General features: G+C 44.0%; 1 protein-coding gene across 1 annotated transcript in view; it reads right to left on the reverse strand.

Annotated features, from left to right (window-relative positions):
• LOC147724750 (uncharacterized) overlaps positions 1-22901 on the reverse strand; it is a 427049-nt gene that overhangs the window by 17190 nt on the left and 386958 nt on the right. The window contains exons 25-27 of the mRNA XM_086966280.1: positions 16740-16946; positions 14041-15409; positions 8312-8464 (exon numbers count right to left, since the gene is read on the reverse strand). Coding sequence (XP_086822406.1) covers positions 8312-8464; positions 14041-15409; positions 16740-16946 — 1729 coding nt within the window. The remainder of the gene's footprint in view (positions 1-8311; positions 8465-14040; positions 15410-16739; positions 16947-22901) is intronic.

Below are 22901 nucleotides of genomic sequence, written 5' to 3' on the forward strand. Positions count from 1 at the left end.
ATGCATCATTAATTTTAAAAGTGAGAAATCGCAATTAGGGTGTCAAATTTACCTAGTGCTTGAACCTCTGGGTAAATTTGCAAAAAGTGTTTAAAATGCTGAAAATGCATTTTTTTCAACATTCATGTTACGGACACACATGTCCTTAGGACATGTGTGTGTGAAACATGATGCGAAAAATACATTTCAGGGGTGCATGGGGGGGTCCTTTGGACCCCCCCTGCACCCATGAAATTTTCTAAGTGCCACTCGCAATTTGCTACTGCCTTCCAATTGACTACATTGATTCCTATGGGCCTCTAGGCCCATAGGAATCAATGTAATGCCATTCCTTAATTGCACTTCGCAATTAAGGAATCGCAATTTCCGAAAATTAAGAAATCCTAAAAACTTTTAGGATTTCTTGATGCATAGCATTTTGCATTTCCTAAATAGCGATTCCTTAATTTTCGCTATTTAAGAAATGCAAAATCCTAGATTGATGCATGTGGGGGATTGTCCTTCCCAATGCAGGAACCCAATTACCGGAAATCAAACAAAAGCGCAAAGTAAGGACTCGCACATATTGCGAGAAGCAAATATTGTGAATCCTTATTTGCGATTTCCTTAACAGCGATTGCGAATCGCAAATACAAAAGTCGCTAACCAATGCATGTAAACTCGCAAAAAGCGATTTGCATGAAAATCGCAATGTAGCAAGTGCAGAATAAGGGAATCACAATCGGGTGGTAAAGTTGTGAGAAAAAAACACACAGGTGCAACCACTCAGAAAACTATTTAGACTGACCCTGAAGGACCCTGAAGTGAAGCTCAATGGCAGCGCTCTACGTGATGGCGAGGAGAAGGAGGATCCATGCAGCAGCACAGCGCAGAGGGAGAATACAGGAGCGTATTTTCAGAGTGTGCATCACATTGCTGGGACAAACAGACGATTAAATCTATGATAAGTACAGGCTGAACGGTGCAATGATCCTACACATCATAGCAGAATTGGAACCCCTATTGTAGCGCCAGACCCGTAGGATCCATACCTTCCCCGCTCATGTACAGGTCCTATGTTGCCTGCACCTACTTGGCTCAGACGGTTTCCAGGGGGTAGTAGCTGTAGCTGGAGGGGTATCACAAAGCTGCCTTTCATGTTTCTTCAAATCCTTCTGGGACACCATGATGACAAGGATCCACACCCACATCACTTTCCCCACAACCCAACAGGATTTGAACAAGACAAAACTGGACTTCTACCAGGTCGCACAGTTCCCTCATGTGATTGGTTGCATAGATTGTATGCATGTTCCCATTTGTCCCCCAGCAGCTAATGAATACATTTTCAGGACCAGGAAATCCTATCATTCAATCAATGTGCAAGTAATGTGCAATGCAAACCATATCATAACAGACATTGTGGCGCAATACCCTGGAAGCACCCACGGCTCATACATATTTCGATACAGTGGCATCCACACCCATCTGCTCAGCGATGAATTTGGTGAAGAACATCTACTCGGTAAACACATATACTTATAATCTACACAAATAGACAAAATGGAAATTCATAACAGTCGCTAACCCTTTGCCTACTACCCTGTAGGTGACAGCCCATACGCCGTGCGGAACTACATATTGATGCCATCCCTCAACCCAGCCACACCACATGAGCAGAGGTACAATACAGCACACATAATGTTACTGAACGTACGCTTGGACTACTGAAAAGTCGCTTTCGCATCCTACACAAAACTGGCGGAGGGTTGCAGTACCGTACAGAGACTTGCTGCCGAATTATGGCTGCATGTGCCATGTTGCACAATATTGTCACCAGGAGAGATATACCCATTGAGGTGTCCGACAGTGAATCTGAGGGGGACAACCAGCCACCGACACAGCTCTGACAAGCGCATGGGACAAACTCAGCAGAAGGGCAAAGGAGACGTGCAGACATCACACAACATTATTTCTGAGGTATGTAATGATGAGACAAGACACTTGAATTTCGAACAGAATAGTTTTTACTAACATGAGCCCATGTAGTATTGTGTAGCCACACAGAGAATGGTGCAAAATAGAACAGTTATTGTATTCAATAAGTAGAAAATTAAACTATTATAGGTCCTGGAAGTCAATCACTATCATGGTGTTGTCCATGGTTACGTCACCATGGGCAAATGAATAAGGAGATGCCATCCTAGCGCTTCCTGCCAAGCACCCCCAAACGCCTTCCGCCTGCATCTGCAACATCCACCTGGTGTGCACTGGAAGGTGTTATGCTGCAGGTACTGTGCCTCCTGGCAGTGGTCACTGGCACCGGCAGGCTGCTAAGGCTGGATGCCTCCTCACTACTCTCCTCCCCTTTTACATTGCTGCCACCAAAAGTAGCAGCCTGGATCTGTTCCACAGCAGTGGTCACTTGTCCAAGGGCCCAGGCCACATCCCCACAACAATGGCCCATTTCTATTTGCATGGCAACGGAGCGACGTGCGAGCAGCGCAGTGGTGTTGCAAAGGTTGTTGGACCTCGTATTGCCGGACATGTGCATCATGAACTGCTGATGCCTTCTCCTCTGTGCCTCGTGGCTCAAGTATTGCCCTGGTCAGCTCCTGCATGCTTGCGTTGATCTGTCTGTTTCCCTCCACCACCGCTGTGGTTAGTTCACACACACTATCTGTCATGACCTTGATGTTCCTGGCCAATTTGGTTAGTTGCAGCTGAATTGACCCCATATGTCTTGGTGGTTGGCGTTGCACCCTCAACATCTGGGACTCCACATCACCTGACACATTTGGAGCCTGGTTGTCCTGAGCAGCAATGTGGGCCCTTGAACGGCGCCTCTGTCCTCGTCGGACCTGTGCCTGGGGTATAGGTGTTGTGTTTACAGGTGGCTGACTAGTCACAGGAGCGGGTGCAGGAGCCAGCCCAGATTCCATGGGCTGCAATGATGGAATTTGGGCCCTGCGTTTGGTTTGTGCGGGGGTGTGCTTGCTGGGGCAACAGGTGTCTCCACGTCAGTCTCTGCAGGAGTCTCCAAGATGTGTAGACATTCACTGTCTTCTGAGTCTGCCTCTGCTGCATCTGTGATTTGAAACAGTGCTATTTTAATTTGTGTTTGTGTGACATTCAGCATATTTGGCTCACATTAAAACACTGGGTACCATGCATTGATGGAGTGTTTAACTTGCCATTGTTGTGTTTGACTACCCACTTGCCTGTCATGCCTACCACTCCCAAAATGCATTTTGCTTATGAGGTAAAACGTGGACTGGAGTTTGACCTGTGCACTGGGGTTGGACTGAGGGGATGTGCATGATTGAACAGTACATTAAAGTGTATGGTTGCATGCATCTTACCTTGTGTGGTACAGGCCACTGGTGGATGTGTCCAGCTGGGTCACTCCCACCACTGCTTCTGGCTGGATTGTGGACTCCACCAGGTTCCTCAGAGCTGTATTGTCGGGGACTGTAGATGGACCCCCTCCAGTACTCCTTCCCTCCTTCAGCCTTTCTGCTATTTGCTCCTTGGCATGGCTGTAAAGATCATACCATCTCTTCATGAGGTCATCTATGCTGCAGTGTGTGATCCCCCACAGCATTCACCTTGCTCTTGATACGTAGCTATATCCTGCGTGTTTCTGCCTCTGGCACTTTCAGTGAAAGTTTCCCAAAGAGCTTGTCATGGCTCTTAGACACCTCCTAAATGAGGTTTTCAAGTTACCTCTCACTAAATTTTAATTGGCTCTTCTTTGGCGTAGCACTCTCCCCTGATGTTGTTGGATCCATTCTGGTGCACAGAAAGTAACTGCAGAAAAAGTTGGATGGTGGATCTGCTCAGCTCCAGCACTCTGCTTCCTCCTCTCACTGTCTCTGGGCACTGACTGAAGCATGGGCTGGATGACTTCCTGGTTGTGATGTCATCAGCATGCTTCCAATGCGACTAGCATTTTGCGATTTCAAAATGCAAAATCGAAAATTGACTTTTCCGGGACTTGCACGTCGCATTTGAGGAATTGCTATTTACGATTACGAATATTACTGATCCAGTGATTTTGTGCTAGGGGGTTCATGCAGTGCAGTTAGCGATTTCTAAATAGCAAGTCCTTATTAATCGCTATATGAGATTTTGATGCGTGTACCCTTTTGAGCTTGCATGGATGCCTCGGTGATTCATAAGAATCACTATTTAGCTACTTAAAATCTAATGGCACACCTTAGTGAGAGCCAAGATGAGAACTTTTTGTGTATTAGAACAAACAAATAAATGTACATTTTATCCTCTACTAAAATGTAATTTCAAAGCCAAATCCACCAATATTGGGGTTAGAATCTATCATTGAAAAGTACATGTTGCTTTAAATGTTCATGTAAATCAAAGCTGCCACGAAGGAGATATTAATAACACTTACAGATACTTATCCTGAAAGTTACAAAGGGTATATAGCCATCTCTCTCCAACACTAAGGCATACAAAGTACAGCAGTAAGACAGGGTATTTTATTTCATGTGCTTTTAAAAGTAGAACTGAAAGGTAGAAGCTGACATGCTGTAACCCAATCAAATCTGCATTTTTATTAAAATTCATAACTGCTTAAGACAGACAATCCTGCTTGGAAAAGTCATAATGATCTTACGAGTATGTACTGTGCAGGTTGAAGGGTTAGGTCAATTTATAGAAGTACAGAAGATAAAAGCAGGAATAGAGTCCTGAGTTCTTGGCGTATCTCTAAGGGGAGGTGCAGAAAAGCCAACAAGCATTGGCAAAGCCAATAGGTCTCACCTTTGCGAACTATTGCCAAAGCAAATGGTTTTTAGGGATTCTATGCAGCATGACTAAAGAAGAAGCTGATCCAAGTTGGATTGGTAAATAAAAAAAGGTCAAGCAACAAAGAGAGTGGGGTTGGAAGAAACACGGAGAGCGTAGCTGGGGAGAAGGATCACAGAGTTAGTGTCAGAACCATCACAGAGGGTGGTGTAAGAAGTATACAACTCAGGCGAGGGACAGAAACATGGAGCAGGGGGAGAAGCATATGTGGGAGAAAGTAATTTGGGAAGAGAAGCACATAAGAGCAAGCATAACACAGAGGGGCGTGGGCGAGAAGCACACAGCCAAGATCTGCATGGGGTGCAGTGGAGAGGTGAAGAGAAATACACAATGGAGACTGCTGAAAACACATACACTCTTATGGAATGCTTAATCAAAAAGAAAAAAAGGAATGGCTGAAAAGAAAGCAGTGGAAAGACACAAGTATGAAGCCATGCTCCAGGGAGGGACCAACACAAGAAGAGGAAGGGAAGCCCACACAACCAGTCTTCGAAGAACGATTGACTACTTTTATAGGCTGCTTTATTTAAAGCGTATTACATAATGTGATGAACACAGCATTTTCTTATTACCACTGCACAGCAATTGAAACCTACAAGTAGGCAATACAATATGAAGTTTAGACAAACATGGATCTGCCAGCAAGCACACGCCCTAGGGTTCACAACACTCTATCATAGACTTTCTTCTCAACATTCACCTATTGATTTCCATTGATAAGGCCGACAGGTTGATAGATAACTATAGATGAAGTGTAAATGTTTCTTAATCTTTGATATGAATTAAGTTTACTGGACACCTAGGTGCATAGTTTTAAATAAGAACAAGTTATTCAAGAGTAATCAAGTAACAAGCTGAAAATAGTTGTTAAAAATGATGGTCGTTTACAGGGATTTAGAGTCATTTGAGTGAAAGGGTGGCAGTAGTTAGGCTAGGGAGGTTAGTGTGGTGGTGCTGAGGGTGGTGGTGAGGTGGTGGTGGTAAGGCTGGTGAGTTGTTAGGGTGAGAGTGGTGGTAGAATGACAGTGGTGGTTAGGGTGGTGTTGAGGGTGGTGATGGTGAGGGCAGTGGTAGTAGGGTGGTGGGAGGGTGGAGGTTAGGGTGATGGTGAGGGTGGTGACGAGGGGGTGGCTTTGGAGGTGGTAGTATGGGTGGTGGTAGGTTGGTGGTGGTGAGGGTGGTGGATGTATTAGTGGTTTGAAGGGTTGTGGTGATGGTTAGTGTGGTGGTGGTTAGGGTATAGTGGTGGCAGGTAGCATAGGTGGTGTTGGTTAAGGTATGGGGTGGAGAAGGAAGAATAGGGTGGTGTTAGTGAGAATAGGGGGGTGGTGATGGTTGTGGTTAGGGTAGTGGGCAGGGTTGTGGTAGGGGTGGTGGTTGCAGAGTGGTGGTAGTAGGGTTGTGAGGTGGGTTTGGTAGAGTGGTGGTAGACTTGTTAGGGTGATGCTGGGTAGGGTGGTGAGGAGTTATTAGAGTGAGAGTGTTGGTAGAATGGCAGTGGGGGTTAGGGTGGTGGTGATGGTGGTGATGGTGAGGGCAGTGGTAGTAGGGTGGTGGTAGGGTGGAGATGAGGGTGGCGGTGAGAGTGGTGATGAGGGCAGGTGGTTGTGGAGGCAGTAGTAAGGGTGGTAGTAGGTTGGTGGTGGTGAGGGTGGTGAAGGTATTAGTGGTTAGAAGGGTTCTGGTGGTGGTTAGGGTGGTGGTGGTTAGGGTTGAAGGGTGGCAGGTAGCGTAGGTGGTGTTGGTTAGAGTAGGGGTGGAGAAGGAAGAATAGGGTGGTGGTTGTGGTTAGTGTTGCGGGCAGGGTGTGATAGGGGTGGTGGTTGTAGAGTGGTGGTAGTAGGGTTGTGGGGTGGTTTTGGTAGAGTAGTGGTAGGCTGGTTAAGGTGATGCTGGGTAGGGTGGTGGTGACGGTTAAGGGGATGATTAGGTTAGTGGTATGGTGGTTCTGGTAGGGTAGTAGTGGTGGTGGGGTGGTGGTGATGGTTGTGGCTAGGGTGGTGGTTTGGTTGGGTATGGTAGAGTTGATGGGTAGGATGAAGGGGGTGGCTAGGTCGGGGGTGGTTAGGGTAGGGTGGCAGTAGTGGTTAGTAGAGTCAGATGGAGGTGGTTCGGTGGGTGTCTGTATGACTGTGGTGGTTTGGGTAGGGTGGTGGTTATCAGGGTGGTGGTGGCTATGTTAGACTGGTGGTGGTAAGGAAGGATAGGGTGGTGGTCATTGTTAGGGTGGTGGTGGTTAGGGTAGGTTGGCAAAAGTCATGGTGGTGGATAGTAGGTTGGTGATGGTTAGGGTGGCTTTTAGGTGTAGTGTTTAGGATGGTGGTGGTGGGTAGGGTGGTGGGTAGGGTGATAGAAGGGAGGTTAAATGGGGTGGTATTGGTAGGGCGGTTGCTGTAGGGTGGTAGCATTATGGTGGGGGTACTGTGGTGGTGGTTAGGGTGGTGAGGAGGTGGTAGGAGGGTGGTGCAGGTGGTGGTTGCTAAGGTGGTTATGGTGGTTAGGGTACTGGTTGTTAAGGTGATGTGGTAAGGATGTTGGTGGGGGTTAGGGTAGAGTAGTGGTGGTTTTGGAAGGGTGTCGGCGGTGGTTAGGTGGTCCTAGTGTGATGTTGGTAGGTAGGTGCAGTAGGGGATGGTATGATGGTAAAGATAGGGTGGTGTTGGTAAAGTGGTGTGTGGTGGCTGTAGGGTAGTGTGATGGTGGTAGGGAGTTTGCAGTAAGGCTTTGGTAGTAGGCTTTGGTAGTAGGGTGTGGTGGTAGGATAGTGGGCCTGGTGGGGTGGTGCTACATATACTGATGTGTGTGAGGGAATGGGAGAATAAGCAACAATAGGGACGACTGGGAAGAACACATAGAAAAGTACTTCAATCCCAGAGTGAGCAGCGGAAGGAAACTAATCAAAAAGAAGCAATGGTTAAAGCTCCATGGAAGGAAGAAACGAACACAGAGAGAGTGAAATGGCCATGCACTGACCAATCAGCAGCCAGCAAGTAAGAGTAACAACGGAAACCAAAGAGTGGTAATCCTTGGACAGACCCTAAGACTTTATTAGTTAACAAAATATCTCATAAGCGACAGCGCTTCAGCCCTCTCAGGCGTGACCTAAAAAGTTCTGTGCACTCACACAAGGGCAGATGGAAATTTTATAGTGAGCAAGATCTATTGAACATTATCTTTTCTTTGGTACAACAAAGTGCCTTGCCAGTTCAACCAGTGCAAATCAGATTACACTGTATATGTCATTAGTTCTGTGAAAACACAGGCATTGATAAATTATAACGGTTATTGAATGATGTGCCAAAGGATGCAATAAGTATTACATCTGAGCAATTAAACCATACCAATCTTTGGGGTTAGACCACTGACTAAGCAGTCACATATCAAGTTGCAAAGAAATCTAGGGTTCAATATAGAGTTGAAGAGAGAATGTCTTGAAATACTGGATTGTTCCAAATGAAAGACTATATCTGCAGAAAACCATAGCACAGCTAAATATGGCTACCTTCTGGGGATACTTGAGTCCTCCTCTTGGCAGGAGCCCTAATCCAGGCCCCAGATGTGTGAGCCAGCAGATCGATAGAGCGGGTGTCAGACATGGCATCTACATCCTCCTCTTCATGTATCAGGCCTCTCCCTCCAGTGGAGCAGAGCTTACCTTCAAAGGAGCACAAACAAATTACACATGGCACAAAAATATTTCATATCTACAACTCAGATGCCCCCGGCTCAAGATGTCTAGCAAGAGATGGCTCTTTGACCCACCAATTTGTAAAATCCAGTCAGGTTATTCATAATGAGCAAAATATATGTAGACAATTCAAATTAGTTATATTTAAATTGTCATCATACATATTCATTATGGATAGCTTGAAATCCTGACTGGATTTTACTTTCCACTGGAGCTACTTGCCCTCACTACTTTTCAGTTGGGAGCCATCTAGGGGAATATTTACAAGAGCTTATCGTCACCAGAACGTCACTTTATGCAAAGTTCTGGTGCCGAGAAGCCTTTTGCCTTATTTACAAGGTGGCGTTAGCCACTTAACGTGGTTTGATGCCGCCTTGTGAATAAGCTCACCTTTCCGGCAGCACTAAGCGTGAAAATGGCGGGCAATGGGTGTTCCTCCACAACACCCATTGCTATTTGACGCTGCCCCCTATATATAAGGGTAGCATAAATATGGGGCTGCACCAAAAATAAGACCAGGGAAAACCTAGATTTAACCTGGCGAAATGAAAAGCAATTATTAATTTCTCCTCCTTCTATGTGTGCTGCTTTGAAACACCAAATTGCCTCTAGTGATTGTTCATCAATCAATCAGGGGAAGTGTAAGCGCGCTACTCACCCGTGAGGGTCTCAAGGCGCTGGGGGGAGGGGGGTCCGCAGGTCTGTTTAGCCGAAGAGCTAAGGTTTCCCTTCCCGCACATAAACAATCTTTAAAAAAATGACGACTTGCAGCTTCTATGTGTGCTGCATAAAGCAGCACACATAGAAGTTACATATCGCCATTATTGATTGTTTATGTGCAGGAAGGGACACCTTCCTCTACATAAGCAATCATTCCCCTCGACGCAGGCGTTGGCTCTAGGCAGCTAAATTTAACACAGCGCTAGGGGAAATACAGGGGTGTGCTATATTCTTGTAAATACGGCACATCCCTGCATTTGGAAACTGTCAGAAACCTGCGTTAGCCCTCTTGGCTTAACGCTGTGTCCCTACAATTTCCTTGTAAATAAGTCCTGTTGTTCACTAAAATAGTCATATTCATCATTTTGTGCCATGCTCTCCAGATTCAAAATCAGATTTTTAGTAAGAAGCTTTTGACACTCATGCTTGTCATTTTTAACTTCTCCATCACAAAAACCACTCAGGCCACTTGATTCAACTAAGCACACCATTAGCAGCAACCAGACAAAATATATTTGGCAAAATTCACAACTTACTCTCATTATCATATAAAAAGTGCAATAGTATGAAGGAGCAGAGCAAATGCAGATGTTTATGGCTCCTGAAGCACAGTAGGAACATAGATTGCGCAAAGAATAGATATCAAAACTAGACCAGATCCTGAATCCAGACTTTCACGTTTTCCCTGTATCCCTGCTAGTAGCTGACCAACACCCCGTCCTGCCTTCCCCGCCGCCACCGTTCTTTGGAGGCCGCCTGCCTTCCCTATAGAATTCCTATCTCTACCCGTAAATGCTGCTTCATTATTTATTTATTTATTTATTTTATAAACTTGTAAGGCGCAACAGCTACCCAAAAAGGGTTTCCAGGCGCCAAAAGACACAGCACAGAAGTGAGAGTGAATGCCATAGGCCGTTCAGAATTATTGATCGAACAACCAAGTTTTTATTTCTTTCCTGAACTTGGAATAACTCTCCTCTTTGCGTATGTGGAGAGGTAGTGTGTTCCACATGGATGGAGCCTGATGGGAAAAAGATCTCCCTCCCATTCTGGAAAGCTTGAATCTGGGCACACAGTACGTTGCTGCTGAGAGTGACCGTAAGTTTCGTTTAGGGATGTAGGGATGCACTAATGCCTGAAGGTATTTGGGTGCAGTGCCTGCTTTTATTTTACACATATAGTTTAAGGTCTTAAATCTAATGCGGTTTTCCACTCTGAGCCAATGAAGTTTGCGCAAGTAAGGGGACACATGGGTATTTTTAGGTATTTGACAAAGAATCCGGGCAGCCGCATTTTGTATCATCTGGAGTCTCTTTATTGTTCCTTTGTTGGCACCTAGATATAAGATGTTCCCGTAGTCAAGCCGAGATGTAACTAAGGCATTGACTACTGTTTTCTGCATAGAGATGGGCAGCATCCATAGTATCTTTTTGAGCCATCTTAGAATGGTGAAGCAGAGTCCAACCACTTTGCTGACCTGTTGCTTCATGGACAAAGAGTTGTCCAGGATTACCCCCAGATTCCTAGCATGAGAAACTGGTGTTGGAAGGTTTCCCATCTGAGAAGGCCAATCTGAGGCATTCCAAAGATCGGGCTGTTTTCCCATTAAAAGACTACTGTCCTACTGGGAATATTCCAATGACCATGCATGCTCTATGTATAGATACATGGCTGGCACTCATTCACCATACTATGTAGAACGCTCAACTGACCCCTAAAAATAAAATAAATATTGGAAATTCAATGCCATTTCGTAAAAAGTGAAAACAGGGAGCTTTCGGCTCCCCAGTTTGCCAGCATGCGTCCCCACTACCCCTGCTTCCACAGCGCGCACCAGGGAGCAAATAGGGACCAGTTGACGTAAGAGTGGGTCATCTGTTGGGTGCTGGTAGACACAGGAGAGAAGAAACCATGTCTGGACTTGGGCTGTATTTTCAGGTTACTAATGAAATTGGCACTATATTTAATCAGTTTTAACAGAAGATAGGAAGAGTAATTGATGCCACTTCAAGAATGCTCACTACTTTATACACTCTTCTTTCTTTGTGTACTGCGTCACAATATATTGCACTTGACTGTGCTCCCAACTAGTACTGCTCTGTTGTGCTCATGCAATTTTCTTCTGAATTCTTCCACTAGTCCTCACCTCCATCTAAGTTTAGAGTAAAGGGAGTACTCCACCATACATTTTGTGGTGAAGCACTTCCTGAATCTAAATTCTCATCACCCCCTTCTCCACTTATGACCCTCTTCTCCACTCTCTTCACCCCCTCTTCCATGCCCCTAATATTAACCTTTACGAAATAACTACTTTCTGAAATGTATCTCGTCAATATGTGTTTTCTATTTATGTGCACGACTAACAGATTTCCATATTCAGGTAAGAACTGTAAGGAGCTGCAAAAAAAGGGGTTACCTGTTAGAAACTCAATCTAGTTTGAGTTTGAAAAAAAAGTTAGAAAACTTTAAGGGAGGGATTATGATGGGGTCGGTGCTCCAGTCAGAGGTATAAAACTCCCATTTGTGGCCAGATCGAGATTAGGCACTAGGCATTTGTTAAATGTATCTAATTATCATTGGCGTCCCTGCAGACACTTTGCCACCTCGTTTGCTGTGGTGATAGTCACAAGGAAAGATCAGGAAGGAGGCTTTTGTTGTCACTGGGGATATTTGCAACAAAATGTTGGAGCGCAGTGTTATGCCAAAATTGGTAATGCTGCACTTTGGCATTTTCAAAATGGAGGGATGTGCTGTATTTACAAACATACAGCGCACCCCTGTGTTTCCCCTTGCGCTGGCACTAATAAAGCTGCCTAGCGCCTGCGCCAATAATTTCACCTCGTATCGCCAGCCTAAGACCCGGTATTCCCGGGTCTAAGTTTTTTTTAGCCTAGTTAATATGGGGCAGCGTCAAAAAGCAATGGGTATTGGGGCGGAACGCCCACTGCATTACCCGATGCACCCTCTTTTCACGCTAAGAGAAGAGTGAAAAGGGGCCTTATTTACAAGGCGCTGTTAAGCCATGCTTAGTGGCTTCGCACCGTTTTGTAAATAAGACAAGGGGATATTGCCATCAGAACGGTGCAAAAAGTGATGTTCTGGTGGCGATATCCCCTTGTAAATATGCTCCTACATCTTTTCCACAACGTCAAGGCGATATCAGTCTTCTCCGGATAAACCAAAAACCGATCCAGTAGCTGATTGCCATAGCCATTGGCTGCTAAAATTTGAAGTCAGATAACAGAAATGGATCAATATTTGTTGTTGGATCACGATTGTTAATTTCTGATTATTCCTGAGACTACAATCGTGCTGGTTGTTGCAGGTTTCGTAGACAACTTGACATTAAATAGTTGGCTAATCCATGGTTTAACCTCCACTCACTGCTGCCTCCATTAGGCCCTGATCCAGTTTTGTTAGAGACTTTGATAACCCACCACTTTCTTCAAAACAGCCCAACTGAGAACTGACACAGTGCATTGTTATAAACCATACTGTTTGATAGGATACTTGGAAGGACTTGTTGTTGCCAGTCACAAAACCAATAGACAAGTGTCCAGCCATCCAGCCATTATGTCATTGCAAAGCATGATCAGTAATGGTACTCACTATCTTACACAATTGTACTTTCAGTGGCGGGACCAAGGATTTAGACAACATGGAGACTGATTGCCCGATTCAGAAAATGCAAAGGACTATGCCTCGAGAACTTCCACAGGTGTACCCTGGACTCCTTTACACTTGCGTTTGCAGTCTGTCCACCTTGTGGGGAATCCCAAGGGGTATGTACAATGGAAATGGGCATTTACACATTGTACTCTTTCTGCCTTTTTATTCGCCAAATGGATAATCTTTTGACACAGGAAGAAAAGCCGTCACTTGTCCACAAATTAGAGGATATTTATGACATAGTAACCCTATTTCTACTTTAACGACAAATAAAGGTTAGCACTAAGGCTAGTTGTGTATAAAATGCATATTTGCAAATAACCACAAGTTATGACTTTGTAAGATTTTACGAGTGTATATCTTCATCACTTTCCCAATGCTTACCCTACCCTCTTCGCAACCACATTCCTAACCAAAACCTTGAAGCTACAACTACAGACGCTCATCTGAATTACTGGTAACTTTTAGCAGTATTTAGTTGAATCAGTAGCAGAAAAAATCTGCACATTCTCCGAACCATGATTTGTATATTGTCAGTGCTTTAAATTCACTGGTACTATCCGGTACTGAGTGCCTGCACTTCTTTAATTTAAATGGGAGAGTACCTGCACTTCTCAGCACTGTTTCAATACAATTAATGGGAGAGTACTGAAACTTATAGGGAGCAAACAGGCACATTTCTATTTAAAGCACTGTACATTGTGAAAACAAGTTCCACTTAACAACCGCAAATAGTTTTGTGAATTTAGAGTATGGGTTCTCCCTGTGGATAGGTAAATATGTTAAGGTGCTTTGAAGGAGTAAGCCAGGTGTAGCCAAGGAGTATGTGTGGCTTACTTTTGAAATTCAGAAATAAGCCAGGCCTACTACAGGAGTAAGTCACACCTTCTCAAAGCAAAATCTGTGATGCAGCCCTGTATGTTGAAGATGTGGCTAGTTAAAGTTTCAGCCCCAAAGAGCTTGACATTTAGCTTCTACAAGACAGACAAAAACAACAAAACACCATCACTTTCACCTCTAAATACTAGTTTGTATGTATTTTGCCCCAGTCACGAGCTGAGCAACACTTTCTAGAGATTTTTCATATACTCATTACGCATTAAAAAAGTAATCCAAAACAAACAAAAAGTGTTACTACAACTACCTGGACCCACCTTTATGCTTGCAAAGTAGTTTGATGTAATAGAAAAAGTTGGTCAAGAGGTTGAATGGAGATGGCGTTCCGGATTTCCTGGTCATCTCCCTGATCAGCGTAGCTCTCCCAAACTTCCATTCTGTGTCAGACTGGGCCTGTATCCTCTGGTACGTGTCACTCATCATGGCAATCAACAGGTTGATCAGAACAATCAATGTCACTATCAGGTAAACTCCAAATACAAAGCGAACGATAACAAAGGTGAACTGGGGAGTCCTGTCAAGAGACGGCAATGACTCCGGCTCCACAAGGCCAAAGAGTGAGAAAAATAATACGACAGTGATGTCGATAGGGTCCTGAATAGCGGACTCGTTTCTTATAGTGGTTTCATTAGTCATCGATAGGTTTCGGTTTGGTTCTGGGTACACAGGTTGATATACCGCTGACAGCTGCATAGTGAAGGCCACATGGAACAGGCCAAGGATAACAGCAAAGCGCGCCAGATCTTTGATCAGATCCCTGATAATAATTGCCCAGGGTCCGAAGAGGTGGTGGAAGGTGAGGAACTCCAGAAACTGGACAAACGACAGAGTCATGGCAACCCCAAGGAAAATATTTCTGGCAAAAAGGCAGTGCAAGCGGTCTGTATCCGTGAACAAGAAAGCAAGCAAATGGCAGAAGAAAGCAATGCCAGAAAATCCCAAAACAAAGACCCGGATCCATGCTAGCCCAGCTCGTTCACCTGGATGAGTGAGCTCAGAGACAAGCGTCCCAGAGAGCCAAGCTAACAACAGCCATTCATTCCAGTGAGGAAGCATACAGCCCTCGTAAACCGGGCTCAACGGAGGATAGACGATGGTAAGAATGAACAGTATCAGCAGGAATATATGAGAAGCCAAGTGACTCATAAATTTCATGATTGGGATTTTGTTAAACCTGTGCTTCAGGGGCAGTGAAAAGATAAGCCACACCAGTGGACACACCAAAAAGGCAAAGAACAAGAGGGCTATTTTCCATGTTGTCCACCTCAGACTGCCATACCAGACCTCTGTCAGGTAGGTCTGCACAGCTGGATGTGCAACAACATCCTTCTGCTCACACTCAATCAGAGAGTCCAGGATGGTTGTCCCCCTGTTGTTCACAGCTTGGAGAAGGTAGCCAGCACTTTTGCTTCCAGAGGCCACTGTGAGGAGCTCTGTTGCCATATTTTCACTGTACTTAGCCGCATTGAGGAGGTCCATAGCCCGCTCCTTTTCTTTAAGGGAAGTGATGTAGAACGCGCGGGAAAGCTTGACTGCTGTATCCAACGGAGCCGAGGAATGAAGAACAAATTCCTCAATGACGTTATTGTTGTTCAGCTTCCCGCAGACCATGAGATCAAAGACAAACTGAAAGTGCAGAAACAGTTATTACAAATATTGTTTTTTAATACAGTTTATATTTATTAATATACACACACAAGATATCTCCACTATACACTGATCAAATAATGAAAAGCTATCAACCAAAAGCCTAAAATAACCTTCTGTGATGAATTTTCTTAGTCATTGTCAAACAGCACTATGGCTGAATTCTAAGGTAGGCAAAATTAACTGAAAGAGGGCTGTATGTTGTAAACTCCACAGCATGTCTCATCCAGGGCCTGCAGAAATATGATCACATCGCCTCCATTCTTATGGGACTCCATTGGCAGGAGCGTAGCTTGACCAGTAAGATTGGGAGGGAGGGGGTGGGCTTCAGATTTCCAGACAATCACACTGGCATATAATGATAACATATATTATACAACAAGCAGGGCGCATGAGAGGTGCTTAGGCATTGGAAAGGGAGAGGAATATGGAATGGTAGGTGTACTATGTGAGAGAAACACAGGGGCTTATTTACAAGGCCCTTGCACCACTTTTGCGTCATTTTTAACATAGGAAAAGTGACGCAAACGTGGCGCAAGGGCCTTGTAAATCTGCCCCACAATATTTTGTATAACAATCAATTTTTCTTTAGAGCTTTCAAAACAGAGATGAGAGAGAGAGTGTGTGTATTTTTGTAGTGTGTATGCAAAACTTCCAGGTGAAATCCGACAGACATCTCACCATACCAGACTGAAGGTTCCTGCACCCAACTATACATCAGAAAATGCATTTATTAGTGGGGTGTAACACCCCAAACACCCCTTCCCCGAAGCAACGCCCCTGTCCATTGGCTCCTCTAGTTTACAAGCACTAGATTCAAAACCCGCAGCATGATTAACAAAGCCTTCATGATCAGCACAAGCAGCAGCCCCGCTTATTTTGCAGACAAGCACACCATCCCTGGTGGTTCTCATAACAACTGCAGCCAAGACACCATCAGATTGCAGTGTAAAAACTGAAAAAACAAGGCAGCAGGCCTTTATCGTCTATGCACCTAGGATCTAGAACATCATCGCCATATCCATCAAGACCAACTGAACACTGCTCCGATTAAGGAAAACGTTTAAGACTGGCCTCTTTGAAGAATACTACATCACAATGCATTAACTGTCCACAATCCAGCTGCCTCTCCCATCACACAATGACTTTATGCTTGTATTTGAAAATGCACAGGGCTCAGCTGCCTTTTGGCTAGGTCTGTGCTATAGAAATACTGAAAACACACATACATACATAGATACATATATATATATACATAGGCCATTTACTTAAGAAAATTAAGTCTCTTTTTTACATATATTGTCCTTACCTTTCTATCTTCAGTGAGTTTCACTGTTCTAGCGTTTTTCTTAAGAAGGAAGCTCACTACTTCTTGATGATTCTCGGAGGCCGCGTACTGGATTGCGGTTTTTCCATCTTTACACTCCAGTGTTGGATTCGCACCACTTTCCACCAGAAACCGCACTGTGGCCAGGAAACCAGATTTCGAAGCAAAGTGAAGCGGGCTCCAACCATTCTGTGTAAATTCAATAATAATATATATTTAATTGGCAGCCACAGTACATTAGTCAAAAAACACAACGTGAGAGGGGTCTAAGGGGAGTATTTAAAGACCCCCTTGGCTCAGAAGGCAGCAGGAGGTACCGACGGACAGAGCGGGGCCTCTTTTTTGACCTGAGTGAGTGCCAGGCGAGGTGAGGCCATCTCCATATAAATTTATGGGAGAGCTCTTTGTTCATGATGTTGAGACCACCACATAAATAAATAATTTATATCTGGTAGGTCATTTATTTTTCTTTTCTCACCTTTTACAGTTGCAGTAGTGCAAATCCAACAGGTCCTGACGAAAGCCTTGTGTGGCTGAAACATGTTGACCATTCTATTTTCACAACTGGTAGTGATATTTGTTTAACACACTATCTTCACTCTGCTTTTAATCTTGCCAGTATGATGACCCCCCTTAATAAAGTCGTTTCTTGGCATCACACTAGGCAATCTTAACACACACACACCTTTTCACCACTCACAATACTCCATCTTCAACCCACCTATACTTTTCTCTGTCACTGGTGGATCTGTCGCTAGTATTCCTCTACCTACAATCAAGGAGGTACTTAGCAGATACCAGTTCTTAACAAAACCCAGATGACGAGACTCCGCCATTGGGTGGGCTGATGGGTATTATTTCACACTCTTCCTGCTCTCCTTATACAAACTACTTATGAATGTACTGGTTCTTTGTAGCTTTCTCTTTAGACCCTTAGCATCCCTGTTGTGTTTTTTGCCACAGTACATTAGCCTACACATGTACAAAGTCAAGGGTAAAATTAGGTTGCTAAGGGAGTTAGGCTTCGCAGGCCAGCCGCCTATTCATTAGTGGCATGGAGGTGGTGCCTCTGCCATCACACATGTGGGTGGCACACTCTTTTTGCAATTTGATTAACAACATTTTTATTTATTTATTTATCCCTGCCAATCATAATAGTGAACGTAGTTGCATCTGCAATAAATGAATACAGTATTGTACATACACTAATATAGCATAATCAGTGAACCCCTTGTCTTTGTTCGGCAATTGGGTATCTCCCAGGTCATCTTTCATATCAAACCCAGAAGAGTGACCTTATTTATACAATGAAAATCTCAGCCTTATTTAGACTTAAGCGCGGGATTATGTTTTTTTCTAAAGCAGTTCCCATATCCTTAACTCCCAAAATAGGGATGTTAGAAGGTCACCCTAATGGCCTGTTCTTCCCCAATTTGTACTAATGGTAGCTGATTCTGAGTGTGCCCTGGGCTCTGCTAATCAGGCCCAGGGCCAGTGCTATGTTAAACACACACACATGCATTGAGGCACACTTATAAGTGGCATGACCTACCCTATAAATCCCTTGTAGATAATATGGCGAGGGAATGAAAACTACAGATAATCCCCTAGTATATAATAGGGCCTGGCAATTTAGAGGCCAGCAGGCTTCGTTGCACTTGTATGTGTGCCCTGCTAAGAGCCCAAGGTCATTTTAAAAGCAGCCCTGTATTGAGGCGCTGCTTTTAAAAAGTAAATTCACTGCAAATTCGACTTTGTTAGCAGGGGCACTATACAAATGATAATCTACATTATGTTTACATATTAGGTACCCCCAAGGTCTCCCCTAGGTGTTCCAGAGATGGGTGTCATGTAACTATCGGCTGGGTCCCTATAAAGTATGTTTTATAAACCATGGTTGGGGAAAACTGCCCATTCTATTTTCCCCTTGTGTAGGAAAGCCCCTGTAAAGTCAACTTTTGTGTTGTAGGCACTGTGAAGTATTAATCAACATCACCTCCCCAGTGTCCCAGGGGTGAGGGCCCTATAATTATAAACAGGGTCCTTATAAATTATGTTTTATAAACCCTTGTGAGGGAGGAATTGCACATTTAATTTTACCCATTGTAGATACATGGCCTCATAGGCTAACATGGCAATCGTTTATGGACGCATAACGATGTCTAGGAAAGTATGCACATATCTTTCAAAGACTTAACAGAATGATATTGATAAATCCAAAAGATTGCTCTTGTTGAGAAAATAAGTTATGACACGTTCTTGTCTGTAAGCCAAAATACAACCTTTTTTTCTGACCTCCCTGATTGGTCAGTGCTAAAAGGCTTGGCAAGTCTGCCTTGATTAGATGATAAGTGGCTATTCAGGGGAGAGGTTATCTGCTGGAGAGAGCTCTGCAGCTACACAGGAATGCCAAGGTAGGGGAGAGGGGTTGTAAAGCACGAGGCTTCAAAGGAGGACTGTACAGGTAGGGAATGCCAGGCCTACTTACCCCCAGTACCCTGTGCCCCAGCCAGATATCGGCTTAAGGAAGACATTTGCAGATGTTAGGGGAGGAAAGCTATGGATGTGAGCTACAATGAGAGTTGGTTTAGTTAACTTCTACTGCTCTGCTGAAATTTCAACCATCATGGATTTCTGAAGAATAGTGCTTTTTGGGACAAGAAGATGACATGCGCCTGGGTGGCACCCTGCATCTCATTAGTCAGGGTTGTCCCCCTCTGAAAGCCCAGAAACTGAGAATAAATATGTGAATTGCCTGAAACTCCAAGAAGAAGGAGGACTGCCCTGGTGGAATCCTGATGTGCACTCAAGGGCCTCCCTGGTGAAACTGTGCCTGCTGCACCATCTAGTACTACAGCTATGAGGACTTTGCCTTACTTCAAGAAGGAGTAAGCAGTGGAGTCAGAGTTAACAGAGCTCAACTAACACTTCTCCAGCCAGAGTCCCCATCCTGGAGTGTGACCAGTGGACTTTTAAGAGGTTGGCAAAGTGCATTGTGGAAAGTGTAGTGCAGGTTTGGCAAGGACCATATAGGAGATTCGAGACCCTTGGATTTGTGTTTTGGACCATTGGAACCTACAAGGAGACCTACTGGAAGGACCTCCAGACGTTTGGGAGCATTTTGGGAACTTTTGGAAAAAAGTTCCATAAGGTGCTTGACCCGACCGCGCGGACCAAGCCAGGCACCGTCAACCGTGACCCGGCCCAGATTCCAAGTTCATCCCATGGCACTAGAAAGTGCTTATCCTTTAAAAATGTATATCTACGGTTCCCTAAATTGGATTTTAGTCGTTTTGGTGTCATTTTAAAGATACAAATATTTCCCCTTTTTTAAATTGGTGTGGGATTTTTATTGTGTGTTGTGTCTTACTTATATACTGTAATGGTTTACATGCCTGCCTCCTAAGTTAAGCCTGATTAATTGGTGTCAGCTACCAAGGGAAGGATTGAGCAAGGGACTCATTTATAGAGACTCTTTTTATGACCCACTGCAGTGTCTGGGGGCTTGTTACTAGTGGTAGGTTCATACTTACCACCACCAATAAACCACCTTCCAACAAGGGGCCTGCCAGAAAATCTAACACAAATATCCTTCACTTTCTGGAGTTTTGCACTAACTTGTGTGGAACATTTTCTCGCCATTGTTGTCTGGCACTAACCTGGTGCGTATGGCAGTGTTACGCGGTAAAAAAGCTGGAAGCCATGTTGTCCAAAGACCTGCCCTGAATAGGGCAGACATCCATTTCCACCTGTTCAGGCAGCCCTAAAGGATTGGCTGGCAGTATACCCAGGTGGTGGCTCTGCTGCCATAATATCTGGCATCTCCTAACCTTTAAATGAGTTGGGGTATGTCAGAAGAGTGTGGATACGATATGTGACAATTTGTGGCAGGGGCCCCTTTTCCACCACCCACTAAATGTCCCGCTAACATTCTTTCAATTGCTGAGAGCTCTGATATTTCTCAATGGTGATAAAGTAAGTTTAAGATTGAAAATATCCAGATATTGCTGTTTGTTATCTCCTCGTAAATTTAGTTTATTCTGATGCTTCCTTGCAGAGCTTGTCTACATCTTCCCTTTGTGAATCCTTTACCAAAATGTCTGCTGCTCCGCAATATGATTATCAGAAGCATTTGAATGCCGCATTACGCATGCTACAAAAACAGCATGGGATGAACTTGAACCAAGTTTTGTCCTGGAGGAGTTTTGCTTCTTGTCTAAAATAATATTCATTAAATGTTCCAGAGAGAACAGGTAAGAACATATTTTTGTTTACCTTCTATGCACATAAAGCATATTTTAACCTTGCCTTGCTTACACTTATTTACAGAATGTAACATATACAAGGTAAATGTACACATTTATACTTATTGTAGGCACAGAGGTCTTACAGAGGCAAAACTATTTTTTACTGAAGCTTACCTAGATTTGTTATTCACCAAACTAGAATCTACACTTGTAAAAGGATTTACACATGTGCAATGTTATCCCCCAAAACGGAATATTATGTATTTGTAATTTCCAGGACAGGCGTGGCCTGAAAGGTTTCACAAAATTGCATGCGACTAGGCCTGGGTAAAACTTCTGTTAAATCGGTGTAATCGCCCATATTTTCTATCATTTCGGTAATTTCAGTAATTTTTTGTTACGGTTATTATGGGAAATTCAAAAAATTGCGCTATTACACAATTACATAGTTACGTGTCTCTCACTGGAAAAAAGTTTGCATTGCCATACGGGAACAAAGAGAACAATCACAACACAAGTGGCCACTGTTTGCGGCATGTGTGCTTTTTAAAAATATTTATTTTCACAAAAAAAGCGTCCTCACTTCCAAAATGGATGCAAGGGCATATTTCGTGCTAAAATAAAGCACCAAATGCCAGTTTTGCATTTTACGTAATTTCATGTAATTTCACTTACATTTTCTGGAATTTCAGGTAATTACACAAAAGTAAGTTATGTGATTTTTGTACACACCTCCTTTGCCACTCAGTTCCTTTTTGGAAAGGACTAGACATTTACTACTGACAAAGCCAAGAGAACATTGCTTTCAATGGTGGTAATGGGCTGGAAACCCACCTAACATTAGCAGAAAAAACTTACTTCCTGTGAAGAAACTAAAAAAATCGATGAAAAAGTGCAACTGCACAATCCGAAGGCATTTTTGCATTAACAAACGTACGTGTGGAAAGCCCTTTACACATACGCAATTACGAATTCTCAGACGTTTTCCAGGAGTGCTATTGGAAATTGTGAATTCCTCAACCTGAGGAAACTGCACCCATGCCAGGAGATAAAAATAAATGTGATGATTTTTATTTGGTGAATCATGCTTCGATTAATATTCAATTGTATTCGAACCAGGCTTTCCCAGTGGAATTGAAGGGTCGGGGAAGTCCAAAGCAAATTGGAATAAAGGTGGAATCACACAAGACTTCATTTCCAGTTTTGGTGGAGCGGGTGCACCAGCTTTAATCAGCAGCGATCCTGACACATCAAACATGCAGTTTCTCTTCTCTGCTTAGAGTTGGGGGAAGCACTATGGGGCTTATTTATGAGCCCTTGCATCGCTTCAGCCCCGCCGGTGCGTCACTTTTTGTGACGCACCAGCAGGGTAAAAAAATGCACCATGTTGCGTCATATTTACAAAGTGACGCATCTAGGTAGATGCTTCACTTTGTAAACCCCTGTGCCACATGATACCTGCGCCAGGTATAATGTATGCAGGGTGTGCGCTCGGATGCAATCAAGCCTTGTAGAAGTGACTTGCTAAATTCTAGGAGATTGCACTGCGTCACTTCTAGGACTTCTAAGATGCAAATGCGTCAATATCTTATGCCTGCCTCATGGCAGGCGTAAGACTGACGCAAGCACATTTCAAAATGGACTTGCCCATGTGTAATGACCCATTGCTGAGTTGCGCCACTTTTGTGACACACTCCAGCAATGCGTCATTTTTGCACCTACGGATACATCAGAAGTACTGACGTATCTGTAACTCCCTGCGACATGATGCATCATACTGTAAATATGACGCATCATTGGTGTCACAAGGAGGGCGCAATGAAAAGTGACGCATCGCTGTTTTCTCGCAGCGATGCGTCACTTTTCATAAATGAGGCCCTATGTTTCCAGCAGTAGT

This window comes from Lissotriton vulgaris, chromosome 4_1 (assembly GCF_964263255.1).
Source record: "Lissotriton vulgaris chromosome 4_1, aLisVul1.2, whole genome shotgun sequence".
Classification (NCBI taxonomy): Eukaryota; Metazoa; Chordata; class Amphibia; order Caudata; family Salamandridae; genus Lissotriton; species Lissotriton vulgaris.